General features: G+C 46.9%; 1 protein-coding gene across 3 annotated transcripts in view; it reads right to left on the bottom strand.

The window, feature by feature from the left end:
• Positions 1-236: 236 nt before the first annotated feature.
• mTerf5 (mitochondrial transcription termination factor 5) overlaps positions 237-18,494 on the bottom strand; it is a 40,798-nt gene continuing 22,540 nt past the window's right edge. For 2 of the 3 annotated variants that reach the window (XM_070532446.1, XM_070532448.1), the window contains exons 5-7: positions 15,255-15,500; positions 13,271-13,393; positions 237-1,594 (exon numbers count right to left, since the gene is read on the bottom strand). In XM_070532446.1, coding sequence (XP_070388547.1) covers positions 1,277-1,594; positions 13,271-13,393; positions 15,255-15,500 — 687 coding nt within the window. In that variant the 3' untranslated portion in view covers positions 237-1,276. Of the gene's footprint in view, positions 1,595-13,270; positions 13,394-14,501; positions 14,652-15,254; positions 15,501-18,494 lie in introns of those variants that run through there. The other variant, XM_070532447.1, reaches the window with a different exon arrangement.

The raw sequence follows: 18,494 nt of genomic DNA, 5'->3' as shown, positions 1-18,494 counted from the left end.
CAGATGGCACTAGCTATCTGTAATGCATCAGTATTAAATTTTGTGGGAGATTCAGTCATTGGAACTCTGTGTTCGATGGCCTGTGGCGCTGTACTGAAAAAGTTAACATGCACTCAATGCACGATACACAGGTGTTTCTGCATTTCGACCCCATCGAAATGCGACCGCCATGGCCGGGATTTGATCCCGCGACCTCAGGCTTAGCAGTGCAACACCAAAGTCACTACACCAGCATGGCGAGTCCTTACTGCTATCAAGCAGCACTTTACTTCTTCGGAAGAGTTGTCCATATTCTGGTAACAAATAGTGACTTCAATTCAAGGCGTTGTCATTTCAAGAACTGCAAAGTGGCTTTCCCTGCCAATATTACAAAAGTTCATAGGCTTTTCTTATGAATACATGCCAGAACCACTATTAAATTATAACACATAGCACATTAAAATGTTCTGTCTTCACAGCAAGCAACTATTTCCATTATTTAAGAAAAGTGCCTTTATCGCAAACACATCTGCACTGTACTGCCCACAGCTGCTAACGTAGGTCCTGTTTTCAGTTACTTTTTTTTAGAGTACTGCACAGTGGATTATGTATGAGCAGGATGTATGGTGCAGCCTTGCTTGCAGATGCCACTTCACATTGGTCACTTCACATTCATACTTGTGCTGCACAAGGTCCAGTTTGAGTGTCTTTCAGTGCCACAAATACACTGGAATTCGCACACCACTTCCGAGCCCGAATGGAGCAAAGCCTGCATACTTACAGCACCACTGTGTCACCAGCAGAGCTGAATCACACTGTTAAGGCACTTGGAGCACTAAGTGATAACGTCATATTCCACCATCACGGCTGCGCCAGGACAAGTCTGTACATGCCTTTTCTGTGTCACAGTGTTGAGGACTAGTTTGCGTCAATCTCCGAGGCCCCTTGGATGCCGCATTGTTGTATCGGTACAGTCGGCCGTCACGATGGGTCTGCCAGACCTTTTTCCTTTGTAACAGCACCAGAGCGTCACCAAAACAGCCTTATCAATACAACCCAACACACAACGTGCTCGGGGCCCTGCGTGCTGGTAGCGCTGCATATGTTGCGTGTAGGAAGTGGTGAGCCAGAACAGGACTTCTCCGATTTGCTTCTTTCCTCTTCGTCTCGTACGGCAGTGCCACAAGTCAGCACCGCAAGTCAACAGTGCTACAACCTGTATCAACAGGGCGCAGAAAATTTCCAAGACACTGAGCACTCAACAGTACTAGCATTACACTCTGCCGGCTCGGGTGGGTCACGACGATGACGAGCCATCCTCCTCCGTCTGCTCCTCTTCTTTCTGCACAGTTGGAAGAGTGGCTGGGTGGAAGTAAGGATTCTGCAGCGAAGCTGCCTGGTTGGCCTTCTCCTGGCTGGTGCTGTCCGAGGCCTCCACCTTGCTGAACAAGCCCAGCTGAGTGTGCCCCGTGAAACGTTCCTCGCGCTCTATGTAGTACAGCAACACCTCAAGCAGCTCGGGACAGTCACGCCACTCCGAGTACGGCTGCAGCTCGTCTCGCTCTGGGAGGCGCAAGAAATGGGTTGCCACCAGCTCCGAGTCGTACAGTACCACCTGCATGAAATGGCAGTTGAGCCAAGTTAGTTTCTGAAGATATCCACCCTGACTACTAGTTAATGGTTGCACTCAAAAAGTGTGTGATCCAGTGAGCCATCTAGACAAGAAACAAACTCATTCTCATAGCTTGCAACAATAACGACTTGAGCTCTGCAATCACAGAGAATGATGCAAGAGATTCATATTTACTTAGGAAATGCCCCGCCAGCATTTCCTCGCCCCATTCAGCACCCCATTACCTTTGCATGGGCATTTGCGTTCGGCTGCTTCCTACTGTACTTGCACCTCTCCCTTTTGCACGCTGAACAAGACAAAGCAACAAATGGGCTGTTACCCACCTGCCGCTCTGCGCCAGAATGATCCAACAAGTAGTTTTTCACTGACTAGTTGTCCAAAATACAGTTGAACCCGACTATATCGAAACCATTTACATCGAATTATTCTATATATTAAACAATTTCTGGGCACGGTATAGTTACAATGAGTACATATAGCAAAAATTATGTTTACATCGAACAAAAATAGCAGTGACTCCCGATATATCAAATGTCGAGTGGCGGAAAAGTGCCCCCAGAAGTTGGCTTTCCCTCGCGGTTGCGGGGAAACCCGACGGCGCGGCTCCATCCAACTGCTCTCCCTACTGTGACCGCGCTGCTTTGGACGAGCCGTCGACACCCCCCTGCAAAAGACGATCTTGGCCCGCCCGCATCGCTTGCTCAGACAGCCAATCAGGGGCTCTTGTGCCCTCGTCGTGCAAAATGGCGATAGTGCGAGTTGTCTCGGAGCTTTTCTGGTCCATTGTGTGTGTGCCTTGTGGGCCTTCTCCCGCAGTGTTGCCGTGATGAAGCGGCAGAATTTGCCTTTTGTCGTGAAGCTCGAAATCATAAATCGGGTAGAATGCGGTGAGAAGTCGAATGTGTCCCCGCAGCGTGAATGATTCCGAGAAACACTCTCAGGACGATCTTGAAAAATAAGGGGGGAAATTAGGGCTAAAGTGGCCACTCTCTCGCCCTGGTGCCCGTGGCGCCCGACGCGTACGCACGGCCTTGTACGAGTGGTTCATCCGAAATTGCTTCAGCCGTGCCGGCTTCCGCGTGCTCGGTGATGACTGTAAATTTTGATGAATGCGACGCAGCCGTTGCCGGTGTTGCCTAAACTTGGAGCGAGCTGTCAGAATTTCTGGAAGCTATTGACGACTCAATAGTGGACGAGTTTGTGAGTGCAAATGGTGTCGCTACCACGGGAGAGCCTGAAAATGAAGACTACATTGCCGACGTCGTATCGAGCACAATTGGAAGTGGGCACAATGAGGAAAGCAACGACGGTCCTTTGCCTACATCCTCCGAAGTGATTGGTGCACTCGCACTAGTCCGGTGCTTCTGCACGAACGCGGAAGGTTGCGGCCTCAGCTGCTCCCGACTCCTTAGACAATGTGGAGAACTGCGTGCGTCGCAGACAGCGAAATTGCCAGAGCGAAAAGAAATGCTGGACTCTTTCATGCGAAACTAAGCTAGTTTCATCAATAAAGTGATTTTATAAATGGTATGTGCTTTTATCACATCCAATTATTCAGCAGGCTTATATCGAATTATGCTCTATATCGAACTGATAGGCATTTTTTTGCGAGTTCGATATAGCCGGGTTTCACTGTACAGCATAGACAACTTATAGCATGGTCACTGGCATCACAAATATTCGCACTATGAGAGGTAGTGCACTATAACCGAAACATTTTTCAATGGCTGTATACGTGCAAAACATGTAGACCAAGCAGCCAAGCATATATGAGAATAAAAGCAAGCAACTGGGATGTTTGCATCCATTTTAGTTTACAAAAGTTGAAAGGTCAATGTCTGGGAACCCGCGGTTCTCGAATGAAGCCGACAAAGTAACATAGAAAAAAAAAGAAGACTTCAGAGAGGAAAGTAAGTCACTGACAAAATTTTCAGACCTGCTTTCTGATTTGAAGTTTCATATGGCACCACTGCTAACTCCACAGAACTAGTGTAACACAGCAATTGAAATTTTCGATGTCGTACGGTGTCTCATTCGATTCCTCGAATGGATCTGCTTGCCACGATCCGCAGTGTCGGAAACATGGAGATTGCAAACTAAGATGCAGCCATTCGAGTGTTGCCCGTGCTATTTGTGCCCTCACTTACGTTGTTGAAGTGGTTTCTCCCCTTTCTAAGCTCCGTACAGTCACTGCGATGCATTTCATTGACTCGGCGCCAAACCACAACTTTGGTCCACTACTCTCAATATGGCATGCTGTAGCCAGCGGTGGTGCTGGGCAGCTTGCCATCATGTGGAAGCTTGCCCTTCATATGTTCGTAGCCGTAGAAGGTTGGGCATGCAATCACGTGTACAGGCTGAACTGACAGCAGCACATGTGATGCGTAGTTTAGTTTCTCAAGCAATAAGCCGTGGCAACTACAGAGAACGTATACCAAGTTTGTTCGTGCATGTACTGGTAGAAACGGCAGAAGCTTGCCAGGGGGCACAAAGCCTAAAAGCTGATAACTAAATTTGCGGAGCACCTCTTAAGGGGGGACGCGGGTCTTGAAATCGCGAAAAATGGTCAAAAATGGCAATTTTCAAAAATTGCGTTTTTGAAGTCTTTAATGTCCCAACTATGCCTCTACAAAATATTATGGCTCAATTCCTACTCGAAGTATAAAAAAAACGGCAATTTAGAAACGTCGGTGAGCCGAAATTGAACGCCAAGCGCGAAGATTTGCTTCATTTTCAAGCTGCCGTAGCTCCGCGCGACGCGAACCGATCGGCGCCATCTTGGTCTCGTTTGAAAGCTGGTTTCCCGCTCTCTATTCTGGCGCCCCTCGGCACGCTGTAGACCCTCGTGCAGCGGAGCGATCGGCACCCCAAGCACCCGTTCTCAAGAGCGAAATCGTCGCGAGACAGCCGCTGATTGGGTGAAGCGGGCGCCTCCCCGAGGCGCAGCCCTCTGATTGGCCGTGACGCATGCTTCGCCTGCCGCGGCCCCGCGGCCGCGTTGTTCGACTCCTTCGCGTCGTCTGCTTTCGCCGGCGCGCACGTCATTTTTCGCATTCCTCTTGTATTTTTCTTTCTGCCTTTTTCTTTATCGTTCTTGTAGATATTTTGGCTATTGAGTCGCCTCTTTTAACCACGAATTTCTTGCTTTTGCGTGCCTGGTGTCTTTGTTCCGCGTGTCACGATGGGGCGAGACGCGCGCTTGAAAGCAAGCACGCGAAAAGCAGTCAGCAAAAAGAGGCGCGCATGGAATAAGAGCGCTACATCGTCGAGAACTACAGCTTCGGTGATGCCGCAAGCTGCTGTGGCATAGAGATATGGCTGTGGCCTTGGTGGATGCGGCTGGAGTGAGCTCGCCAACAACAGCTTCGCCGGTGGACGCGGCCGGACAGTCCCGATCGGTGTCAACTTCGGTGTTACCGCAAGTCTCTGCAGTGCCGGTGGATGCGCCTGGACTAAGCCCGTCGAAAATGCTAACTTTTGAAACGCTGCAAGTCGCTTCGGATTCCGTGTCGTCGGAAGCGGCCGAGCCGGCTGACCTAAGCCTAACGTCGACTTCGGCGTTTCCGAACGCCGCTTCGGTGCCGACGGACGCGGCTGAACCGAGCTCGCGTGCTCAACGCTTCGACGCGGTGTTTTGCGCGGAGTGCGCGGGGCGTGAAAAGTACGCAGACAATAAAACTTCATTGGCGAAGAAGTCCGCGACTTCCCGCAAGTTCGAGCTAATGAACGTCGGCGCAGCAAGTAAAGACGACTTTCTGAGTTTTTTTTTTTTTTTGCCAAGTACCAATGCAATACAGAGGTTTTCACAATCTTTACATGAACAGATTTCTTTGAGTTTGGTGTTATTGTGTTCAGTAATGACTGGGCTGCATGCTAAAGCATTAAATTTTTCCATGTGATAGGTAAACAAAAGTGGCAGAGTAAGCAAAACTTTGAATGCAATTTTCTCAGCTTTGCTTTTTCGATCAAATGCCTTTGCCTTACGGAACTTTTCATAATGTTTGCATCAACTGATTTTATTGAATTAGGTATCATTTTTTTCAGTAAAACCTCAACTACATCCTAAAGCTTTCCATTTTTCATTAAACCCATTAGACTAGCAATTAGGTCAGATGTAAGCTAATTACTCCCGCATTGTTTTTTTCTTCCTACTTTGTTATTCATTCATGACCTATATGATCACTTTTTAAAAATTTCTTTAGCTTTAGGATGTGCAATGGGCCCTTGGAAATGACAGCCATTCTTTGAAACTAGTTTTTCTAATTAAGAAATTATCATAACGGCCCGTAAGAAAAGACCTATGTGGGATGAATTATTTTGCAATATCTTCATTTATAGATGAGATATATAAAATCTGAATATATATTTGGGATCAGCATTCAAAGATATATCTGCATGCCAATTTTCAGGAAGATATGTTACGAAATAAAAAAAAAGTTTTCAAGACCCTCATCCCCCCTTAAGCTGACAGCAGTCAGGGTCACACGTGCGATATCTGCACTTTACGATGATGTGCAGCGTCATGACCACACCAAAACTAAAGAGCAAAAGAGCGACAATGCACAGGCCGTCACTGAAGAAGGCACCAAGCGGCGTGCTGGTATACAGGCAAAAGCCGCACAACCACATCATGCTGCCACCGTTTTTTCTTTTTCGTTCCTTGTTCGTCTGGCCTGTGTCGCCTCCTTCTGCTCCTCCACATCATCTTCGTCACACTGCCCTCCCATCAGCTGGCACACCTCATTGGGAAGCACGCTCACTACTGCACTTGCGTGTGGGAGTTCTCCGCGGAAGCTGCATTATAACTAGCTTTGCATATTGCGCAGCTGCACTATAAGTGGTATGCATATACACTTTCAAGCCTGCCATGTAAACCCAAAGCTAGACTTGTGATGACTACTTGAAGCTACAACACAAAAAAAAGATGTGCGCGTTAAAAACTTTGTTGCCATCCTGTACACTCGCTTTTGCTTGCGAGGCGGTCAGTCAGCTTTCCGAGTGTCGCATGTCTGCTTTGAATAGATCCATGCCAGTCCGCACAGGGGTTCCCGGGGCACATGTGACATGTGGTACTGCACGAATTCCTATGCTGAATATTCGAAATATCGAATAGCAGACATTCGATTCACGAGCCAAGTTATTCTGATGTTTCCTATTGGATTCGATGCAGTGATATTTGATATTCACACACCTCTGGTCATAAGTGGTCTAAGCTATAGTGCATTGCACTTGCAGCCGTGGTGGTGCAACTGGCAGAGCACAAACAGAGACCTGGCCAGGACAGCATAAGGTGTGTGCACATTTCTCCTCTCGTCCACAGGCTCCTTTACTTATCACTTGCACTTGAGCTCAACTATGGTGGCTTGCACCTATAATGAGCGCGTACCTTGTGCTGCTCCTTTTTCAAGTACTAAGCCAAAGTAGCAGTGCCCGGTGCTTGTGCATGGTCATACAATGCCAAGTCGCATTCACTGGAAGCTCAAGCTGATAAAGACTACCCTACGTTCTCATGAGGTGGCCCATTGGTCAGCGTGACAGTATGCAGCATAACAAAAGGGACTCTTTTCCCTTAGCGGCATGTCATAAGGAGCCATCCTCCTGCAGTGATGTGCTGGCAACGACCCTTCTCTCTTTTCGCCTTTTGCGAGGGGACCTCTCAGCTTTCTGCGCGCTCTGTAACTGGGTGTTGCTGTAGTTTTGAGGGTTGCCAGAGGCAAATGAACCTGTTTTCATTGACTTACAGCAATACTATGTTTCTTGTGACGCAGTGCTCAGTGTCATTTGCAGTTTGAGCATGCCTACGGCTCACAAAGCCCAAACCCATAGTGATCAGTACTCTTGTGGTCAAACGAAACAACCTTTTACTTCCTCCACCTTACGTTTTATTCTGGCATAATCATCACTTCAAGATTTGTACCACCTGGTGAGCAAAACTGTAAACACTTTCGTGGCTCTCAGTGGCATCTCAGGCCTAACAGGGACAAAGCAAACAACTGATCTAAATAATGAGAAGGTAACACTCATACTGTGTCTGCAGCTTCGGATCAGACAAAGCCGATGACTGATTTTACTATTTTTTTTTTACTGTCACAGAAGAGAGTAAATTGCAAGACCGAATTCAGATCGAAGTGGGCAGTCGGGTTGCTGCCATTTTTTGTGCAATCATGCTTTCCCTGATGGAACTTTGCCGTGCAGACTTGACAAGCAAAATTTTCACTCTCCGTAGACAAGGCCTGTCACTAGTTGCCGTCACATGTTGTTCGATAATCACATGTATGTGGTTGTGCCTTTATGCAATGCATATTAGACATTTCCAGGTGCCAAAATAAACGTAGCCCTATGCTCAGTGGGACTGGCCTGATGTGCATGGTTCTCGGTAGGCTTTAACGAATGCAAACTACTTCAGGTGCTTTGGCAACCACTCTGCGCACATTCTTCCCTATATGCTAGTGCTATTTTGGTTGCTAGATGCAACGTAACAGTCGTTTGTTGCAACTTATACATTTATCGTCTTCTTAGCAACATGTGAGAGCGAATTTGCCTCTGTGCCAGATTCAAATGCAATGCAAGATGCAGGAACATTGCAGAAGGGCAACATGTCAAATGGGAACATAATACGTGAGAGTCAATGGGATTCCGGTGGGGAACACAAGAATGCTGTGTAGCAGCCAGGAAAACGCAACTACGAGGAATGCATCAACAGTAGGCTTGTTCGAATATTCTATATTTTCGAATAGTTGAATGAATAATGTGCAATTCGATATTCGCTTCGATTCGTATTTTGTTATTCGGAAATTTCAAAGTATTCGGCTCGAACGAATAGCCACACGTGGCGGGAGAAGGTGTTTTTGGATGTTTCGGTTTTGGATTCAGTAATACTTTTCCCAATCCAAACCAAGCCAGGAAAACAGAACTATACTCAGAACAAAGGCGTCTAAGAACGCATCTCTTTGGCTGGTGGTGTGGTCAATTGCGTTTAGTGGGCGACTCTGTCTCTGCCGCGGTGGCACTTGATCAATCCCAGCCGCCTTGGACTACTCCAGAGCCACTCCAGAGCATTCCATTGGGAAACGAAGCTCGATGTCTTAAATGCCAGGCAGTCCTGAAGACCCCGACAAGTATGACACACCCGGACTTGCACAAGGACTACCAAGAGAAGTGGGACGCACGCGAAAGGCCATCCAAGCTCAAGGGGCAAGCAAGGCAAGTGGTCAACAGCCATCCATAGCCGACAGTTTCAAGCCGAAAATGAAAGCGTCCGCCCCCAAAGCCCAACAGATGACAAAAATGATAGCTCGCTTCGTAGCTCGTAGTATGCACCCCTACAACATTGTTGAAGAACCAAGTTTCCTCGACATGATGAAGTTCGCTATGCCGGATTATGCCGTGCCGTCTCGGACAACATTCTCGAGAGCCATTATTCCGGACATCTACGCATCAAGCAAAGAGAAGATGAAAAAGAAGCTCGGGGACATTTTTGCAAGCAAAGTAGAGTTGCTTTCAATCACAACTGATGGCTGGACATTGCGAGCAAATGATAACTATGTTTGTGTAACTTGTCATGTCATGGACAGTGACTTTGTGCAACACGTGCATGCATTGGCTTGCACGGAGATGACAGACTCTCACACTGCAGAAAACCTGGAGCTGTTTATCGCAGGTGTCATCAAGGAGTGGGAACTTCCAGCCCGCGATAATGTGCCGATCTTCGTCATTACAGATAATGGAAGGACCTTCGGCAGTAGTGCGGTCGTCCTGGAGTGGTGTGCAGTGTTTCGGACACACCCTTCAGTTGTGAATGAAGGGAAAATCAGACATCCACCTGTTCGTAGCAATCGCTACAAAGGAAACCCATACGGATTCCTCGAAAGAAAGGCCTCATAGTTGAAGAAAAATTCGTCCTGGTCCGGGACTCGAACCCGGGACCACCGCCTTTCCGGGGCAGCCGCTCTACCATCTGAGCTAACCAGGCGGCTAGCAGATGGCAGGGCGAAGTCGAATTTGTCCACAACACAAAGCAAAGGCAAGAGTTTGACGTAGTAGTTCTGCGGAAACCCGCAAGGTGGAGAGAAGCAATGAATGAAGGGAAAATCAGACATCCACCCGTTCGTAGCAATCGCTACAAAGGAAACCCATACGGATTCCTCGAAAGAACGAATTTTTCTTCAACTATGAGGCCTTTCTTTCGAGGAATCCGTATGGGTTTCCTTTGTAGCGATTGCTACGAACGGGTGGATGTCTGATTTTCCCTTCATTCATTGCTTCTCTCCACCTTGCGGGTTTCCGCAGAACTATTACGTCAAACCCTTCAGTTGTGTGTCAGTGATGCCAAAAGAGAAGTGTCATGGTTCTTGCAGCTCTGTGCTAAGGCCAGAGCGATTGTGGCTAGATACAAACAGAGTGCCAAGGCCCGAGGACTGCTTCAGGAAATTCAGAGAAACATGCAGCTGGACCCTCTCGAGGTTATACAAGACGTCCCGACGCGATAGAACAGTGAGCATGCCATGATGGCCAGACTCGTGAAGCTCCGCACGGTCATCACTGTAGAACTTTCAGAATCTGACGCAGTTCCAAACTTGAACGCAAGTGAGTGGAAGCTTATGAATGCAGCAGTGAAACTCTTGAAGCCACTTGACCATGCCACAACTGAACTGTCTGTGGACAGATATCCCAGGCTGTCACAAGTCATTCCCTTGTTGCAGTGTACTGAGGTGGTTCTAGCTGAACATGTTTCCAAAGGTGGTGAGGCAGCAATGCTTGCCTCAAGCCGTAGCATCTAGACAAGGTCCCCTGATACCAAGATGTCACGCTTTCCTGCATTGGCGATGCTGGTTGATCCTAGATACAAAGATGTCTGTTATGCTGAACGACCCACAAAGCAATGGGCATTCACTCTGCTCACAACGGGAGCAGAAGAGACTGTGACAGTTGATCAACATGGTACAGCAACAAGTGAGAACAACACCTGCTCTGCAGACCCATCAGGGGCCTCTGTGTGGAGTACTATTACCCACTTCAGTTCGCGTGCACATCATCAATCAAGCAGTAGAATCTCGGATGAGGTTGCTGGGTACTTGAAGACCCCCCTTCTCTCCCTGTCCGAAGACCCCCTTGTGTGGTGGAAACGCAAGGGCAGCCACCTTTACCCAACCCTGGTTGGAGCTGCCCGTAGGTATCTTTTGATACCAACCACCCAGACAAGAAGTGAAATACTTTTTTCGACTGCAGGAGTCATCGTAACCTGCAGAAGGGAGCACATCAAACCCCAGCATGTGGAACAGCTAGTGTTTTAGCACAAAAATTTGTAGATTTTCGTCAATAATCAAGTTGTTTACTTTCCTTGAATAAATCCCAGACCTTAGCCCTCTGCCGTTCTTTTTTCTTTACTTCCTACTATTTGAAGTATTCGCTTCGAAATCACTTCGAACCAAAAAAGCACTATTCGCACAATCATAATCAACAGAGTTACACTGTATTACCACATGTCACACTAGTGCTATTCTGAATACTTTATCCCACAAACTATTAGTGACTGCAGCCGCCTTCCCACTTCTGTACTGCCATCACCAATAATGTCCCCTTCGAGAGAGCTGTTATTGGCACTGTTACTAATATCACTCTTGTCTCTAACACCCACAGGTCAGAAGTATGAAAATTAAATTGCTGGACTACGTACTACAGCTGCCAAAGATGTCAGTGACCCCAAGACAATAATGCCTGGAATGTGCACATCAAAGAAAACTTGTGCAGTTTATAACTGCACAAGTTGCACACCCATTTATAACAATATTCAAGTGCCATGAAAATTCCATTGTTATAATCGGGTTGCATGAAAAAAATTAAAATGGGGGATGGCATAGCTGTTCCAAGAAAACTTTAATGACGGGGAGGCCTAATGCTCCCCCCCCTCCCCCCCCCCCACTTCCTCCATCCGGCTTCTGATTGTGTTGACTCATTTAACCATTTAACTCGGCTTCGTGCACGCTCCGATTGCATGTTATTAACAAGCAGCGACTATTGGCGTTCAAGAATGGCACTGCTATAACAAACTGCAAAGAGGGGTCACAGGCAGCAAGTGACATACGAGCTCCACCGAGGCATCGCAAAATGCGGGAAGGTTGTCGTGGCAGCATCTCAGCTGGAGAAATCCAGAAGAAGTGCTAGGACATGATCACCACAGGCACCTCGCCACAAGCATCTCGCCACAAGCATCTCGCCACATACTTCCCACTGGCTTGTACAAGAAAACCGCATGTATGTCAGCCTTGCTTGCTTTACGCAAAGCTTGCCGACATCCTTTTCCAAGACATCCAGGTGCTCCACGCAATGAAGTGGAAGGTCCGCCGCAAAAATAAGGCCACAAGGGACTCCCGCAAGGACAACGGTGAGGCAGCCTGCCCTACCGTGTCATTGCTACTGTCGTTATCCGATATGCAGGTACACTTGCGACGATTGCTTGAACAGTTAGAAGCACTTAGTTTTCAAATCTATAGCAGTGCGTTTTCTTTTCAATAGCAACATTGTGTATTACTGATGGCCAGTGGGCGGATCAGCCATCTTCCGTTTTGGCGGAGAATCAAACAAGGCTGAGAAACAACGTGGCCAAGAACGACTTCAACGCAACCAAAAAGGGACGAGCATGAGCGATTTAATCTGTTAGCAGAATTGCGCAGAATAAGGGCCATAGGGCCATAGAATAAGTAACCAACTGTGAGGGCACAGCGAGCAATCTGGGAGCAGCACCGGCAGCATTGTCAGGGCAATTGGTGCAGTCCATTCGTGTTTAGAAGGGTGGTGCGGCACAGAGCTACGGGCACAGCCCATTCGTGTTTGGAGAGGTGGAAGGGCGACGAGAGAGATGCGCGCGAGGCTGGCGTGCATCTCTCGTAGAGAGAAGAGTGCGGCAGCAGTTGGGGGTGGCGGGCAATTGTGCGGCGGCTTGCATTTCACTTCTTTTTTCTTTTCAAGGGTTTTGCATTCCATGACCTTTTGGCATGGACACTCCGCAGCGAGACTTCATTGTTATAACCGATTATGTGGCATGGGGACATTATAGTAAGCTGGTTATTTCCCCATAGAAAAATAAAAAACACACAAAAGTTGACGGTGCAGCAGGTTTTCATTGTTATAATCGATATATTGCTAAAACCGGTATCGTTATAAGTGGGTTCAACTGTACAAGCTTCTAGCCCATGTAGGCCCGATGTAAACCTTTGGGAATTTTTTGTAAGTGCGAGGCCTTAGCATGTCAGCAGACAAGAGTTGTTTATTGCAGGCATGAAACCCGAGCAGCATGCTAGCTTGACACTGAGGCCCACACAACTCCCCGCACAAGTCCACGCAACGTTACTCAGCACAATTGACATGACAAAGCAAAATAATGTGGACAAGACAGGATGCAAACAACCAGCCATGGACAGTGCGTGCTGATTCCACAGAGAAGCGAACAAAATAAATTTTCACATTTGTTCTCTAATTCATATTTACATTCTAGATGTACTTTGTAACCTTAGTAAACCACTTACCCGTTTGCAGCATGCAGCCCAGTTCCCACTGTTAATGTTATGTCACTCAAGCTATGAGTGTTAACTTGGCACTAAACCGTGAGGCATGAGATTCGTAAACTTCTAAAAGATGGCCAGTGCAAGCTGTGCTCACCTGAAGTCCGTACCAAAGTTGTTCATGGGTGACTCCTCGTGGCAACAGCCAGTCAACAACACGGCGGGTGTTCAGCAGGGAAATGCGCTTGGCTGATGGATGGCTGGCCAGACGCTGGCGCACCTACAAATGTCAAGGTACGGTCACCAGTCAGCAATCTCGATGTGGATCACCTAAAAAGGTGACGGTCACACAAATGGGTGCCTTCTACGAGTTGTCTCTTCTTCTCTAGTAACTGAAACACCTTGCGTAGCAACTCTCAGGCGCCACATGGCACACCGATAGTACAGCTCTTGTGGACCACCCTCACCATAACCATCACCGGACCAGTCACTTGTTTCGGAAGTGCCAACAGACGCAACCAATGATTTACCTCTTCAGCATAGCACTCAAGAAAGTGCCTTTAATGTTTACCTTCTCCTATCAACAGTGAGAAAAAAAAAGAAAACATTGTATTCTTCTTTCTTCTTCATAGTGCAGCTGTACGTTTATGTTCTCTAACTGGCAGCGACACGAATAGTCAACACACCACACAACGAATGTTCTCTTTACTGGTGCTGCCAAAGAGCAGCACCTTGACAAACATTCGGTTTGTTGTCAAGACAATGCTCAGAAGACCACCACAACATGATGGCGCAGCAACTGCAGACGTGCACCATCACATTTGCTTTGTCAACAGGCAACAGGCTTGTGCAGGCCAATACAGGTGCTGAAACATCATCTTACTGTGAGAAGTTTCATGCTGTTACAGTGCTGCACTTACAAGATGCTGATTACTAGAGGAGCAAAAGCTAATTTATAAGTGTTCAGCTGTTATAAAAATTATTTCACTCAATGAAATTTTGAAGATGTTCCTTTCCTCCATTACTTACACTCGCTGAGCACTGTGTTTCAGAACATAATGATCACTAGGTGACGGAATAATACTATATGTCTCTGAACATATTAATTAGAAGCCTACATTTATCTCGATTTGGCCAAAAAATATCGCAGTATCATTTCTTCCTTGCATTTTTCCCCCCGCTTCCTGTAATTATTACATTCACAGTGTGCATAAAGCTGCAAAATTGATACAGTAAAAAAAAATACCGTTAAACCTGGATATAACAAGATTGACAAATGCTCGAAAATTTTTATTACAGAGAGGTATTCGGTATATGCAGTTTCAGCATGAAAATCCAAAAAAGAAATGCACAAATTAAATAAAGGAGGAACTGGAGGCGGACCTCACCCAAAACACATTTATTTAGTGGCAAAAAGCTTATTTTGCTCTGCTGCTTGTGCCGGACCAATGGCGAACCGCGCTGTAGTCACACGGAGGGCGGGGCCAATCGCAGACTCTGGCACGACCTTCAATCATTTGCTCCTTGTGTGCTTGTTTCTGTATGGAGGAGATAGTTGAAGCGGCAAATTTGAAGGTGGAGAAATGCGTTTTCCAACGTTACCAAGATGGCAGTGCTTGGATGCGCCGTTCCGGAGATATTGTCGCTTGAAAAACCAAGCGAAGGTTGCGAAATTTTTCGCAACCTTGGCTGATAAAACAAATTTTTTGGAGCACTTCTACGTGGTTTACAGTGATATTTTGGAATCAGATAGAAAAAGAGTGATAGAAACTCAAAATATGATTTTGAAAAAAAAATCAATTTTTTTGCCCATTTTTCATGATGCGAAAGCCGAGTCCCCCCTTAATATGGCACAAGAGTCGCTGTGAACTCAATGACGGATCTCAAACGCTCACTGTCTTTTTCTGCTGACATATTGCAAAATTGTCATTTTGGTGCACGCGCAGCACCAAAATGACAATTTTTGCACAAATGTAGCAGCAAGTTTCAGCTCCTGGTGCGCAGCTTGGCGCAGTTAGCCCAGCAGTCACACCGCTGTGAGAACATGCACATGCTGGAAAGGAATTGACCTGCAGAGCAAAACAAAACCAATCCAAAGTGCACAGACATCCTCTTTCAAGATGACCTCTCATTTTCCTCACCTCAGCCTCCGGCTTCCCAAGCAGGTGTGCAAGGTATTCAGCAGTCTCGCGGGGTCGGCCACGGTCGCTGCCACTGTAGAACACGCGAGCAAAGTCAGAGGCGGCCATGCTGAGCACGTTGATGGATACCCCGCTGGCGGGGTGCCCCAACTGCGAGAGCAGCTCGAGCCGATGTCGTGCCTTGGACGCATAGTAGACCAGGTTCAGCAGGCGGGGACACTCGCGACGCACCTCGAACTCAGCCACCTGTGAAATGAAATGCCGCAGCATGTGCAGACAACAGTCTGTGGCTTATGGACCTTCATTCAATGAACGACCTGAAAAAAGATTATGCACAAAACTGCAGTTTCACTTGAGCAGTTGCACAATGGCAAAACGCAATGTCTGAACTGACCTGAGGCACACAACTCTTCTTGAAGACAATGACTGTGAAGATTGAGCATACCAACACAGTTGAAAAATTCAAACCACACACTTAAGACAATGAGGGATTTCTTCCTGATGAGGAGTGCTTCACTGTCACGAGAGAAGCATCTGAAATTTCATCTCGTTGAGGGGGTACGTGGCAAACTGACTTCTTTCCTCCTTGATGTTGTCTACGAAAACTGGCACACACGTTAGGGATTCTTCCCTGATGCTTTCATAAAAATATCAAACCGACATCTTGAGAGCTATTTTACTGCATAACGTTTTGATTATTTAAACTTTGTGGAGGGCCTGTAGATTTTAGAACTGCAGTAAAAGCTTTCATGAATATTGCAGTCATAATAAAATTTATGTTAAAAGTCATAACATTCATACTGTTCTTGTCTTTCTCTATACACAAAAGTTTTCAGCTTTCATTTTATATGTCACCTTCCTGTCGGGCACACTTTGGGCGTGAACAATTAGCCCTTCATAAATAGTCAAGCTGAGAAGGCAAGAATGTCCTAACTTGCCCTGCAGCTTCACGAATGTGACAAAAATGAATAGAAATGAAAGTGTATGAAAGAAGAACTGGCCGCAGGTGGGAGTACATCAGTAAGTACAAGTAGTTTCCCCTAAGTTGTCCTTGGTGTCCTTGTTTGTTGGCTTCTTATCATATACAGTTAAACCTCGATAAAACAGAGTAGGAAAATCGGCAATTTGCTTCGTTATATCGACATTTAGTTGTATTGAAATTTAACCTTTTATGCAAATAAGTACAGTCGCTGATCAGTTTTTCTTACACGGGAAGAAGCTGCAGAATTTTCTGAATTATCGGGCAATAAGAATAAAACAGCAAATGTGAATGAGAAAAATATTTATTTTGATGAATTTGGGAGTCGGCGACAAAGATACGCTTTCATGCCATGTCGACAATATTTTCACATAGGTGGTGCGAATTAAGCTAAGCCAGCCACGCTTTCGCGTGCACTCCGCCTCTGCGGCTGATAGCGTTGCCCGCAATGGGACGACGCTATCATGAAAAGCACCGGCAGCAGGGAGCGAATGCTTCATCTGCCTCTTGCTCCAACGGGTCACCGAAATTCAAGATTACACAACTTTCAATATTAGATGCGTAGGAAGACAGCTTTAATGATGCCACGTCGTCTCGGCATGCTCACTCTTTGCACACGTGGGAGATTACCTCTCAAGCAGGGTGCAAAGTGGTGCATGCGCTCAGCCGTGCTTACACCTATGTGCAGTTACAGCCGAGACACATGGCCTGCCAGAAATTGTGACGCACACCAACTTACCCCCTTGCTCTTAGCGCGCACTTGATCGTGCTACCGCGAGCGAACTCCCCTCTTTTCCTTTGCTTGCTCGCGCAGGGAGGTGACAATCGTACGTGACGCCACTATCTTTCTTGGTTACCCTCGCACACTTTCACTCGCACATAAAGCACAAAGTGTGCGGGGTATAATAGCATTCTATCACCCTTGGACTTTATATATGCAACATGATGCGGCTTCACTTCGGCGGTCGCTCTGGTGGCGCCGCGCACGATCCGAGAGGTGCAATCACGAGCAGCTGCTTGTAATTAAATCATTTGACCATCTGTGTCTGCGGAAGCCAAATTTTGTACAAAGTATATACAAACACGCTTCGTCATACTGAGGTTCTAATTACATGGTGTTCTATGGACAAGAGGTTATGAAAAGATAAATACTTTGTTATATCGGGAATTTCGTTACATTGAAGTTTGTTATATCGAGGTTTAACTGTATAACGAAGTGTGTTTGCAATGGAACAAAATTTCGCTTCTGCCGCAAAGGAATGCTGAGACAATAAATCGAAACTTCTACAGCTGCAGATGGTCAAATGAATTACAGTCAATGACCAATTTTTCGGACCCTCTAGGGAACGTAAAAACGTCCAAAATTTCAGGCAGTCCGAAAAAATGAATGCATGCAAAAAACCGCACGTTTTTTTCTTTTTTTTCTTGGATCTAGAGGTAAAGGGTGAAGTACCAATCTTCCGAAACCCTGCCAAAGCATCAATGAAGGTGCTATAAAAAGAGGCGTTCAAAAACTCTGTATGCAGCCAACTGCCGGTTTATTATGTACATGTGCATCGTCGGGCAGCCAGTGTTATTGCTGCAGTGGCTTGAAGAACTTGTTGATTGTTGTTTGGACAGCGTTTCGGTTGCATGCAATCACATTCGCCTCGATCTGAGCAAGGGTCACGTCAGCACTGTACACTGATGAAAAAGTCAACAGTGCTCGCGTCAACTCAGCGCTTGTAGGCAGCGCAGGCATTGGCTCCTCATTTTCAACATCGGAGTCTTCTGAATCCCCCACAACCTGACGGACTATTCCCTCATCAGTCAGTTCTGCGCAAAAGTTGCACAAGTGCCGCCTTTCCGCATGAGCAAAGGGAAAGAGGGAGAGAGGAGCGAGCTCACAGTAACATGATCGAGCAAGCATGAGGGGCTGGGGGGGGGAGGGGAGGTATGTTGGCGTGTTAACGACTTCTGGCAGGCATCTCGACTCTGGCTGTGCATGGCAGTAAGCGCATACGTTACTGCGCACCCTAATTTAGAGGTAATCTGCCACATGTGCAAAGAGTGGGCATGCTGAGATGGTGTGGCATTATGTAAGCTGTCTTCCCACGTGGTTAGTATTGGAGGTTGTGTAATCTCGAGTTTCGGCCACTCGTTGGAGTGAGAGGCAGACAAAAGCATTTGCTCCCCGCACCCAGCACCTTTCCTCATAGCGTCGTCCCCCTGCGGGTGACGCTATCTGCTGCGGGGGCAGGGTGCACGCGAAAGCATTGACG

The sequence above is a fragment of the Dermacentor albipictus genome, chromosome 1 (genome assembly GCF_038994185.2).
Source record: "Dermacentor albipictus isolate Rhodes 1998 colony chromosome 1, USDA_Dalb.pri_finalv2, whole genome shotgun sequence".
Lineage (NCBI taxonomy): Eukaryota > Metazoa > Arthropoda > Arachnida > Ixodida > Ixodidae > Dermacentor > Dermacentor albipictus.
This window is presented reverse-complemented; position numbering and strand designations above follow the sequence as displayed.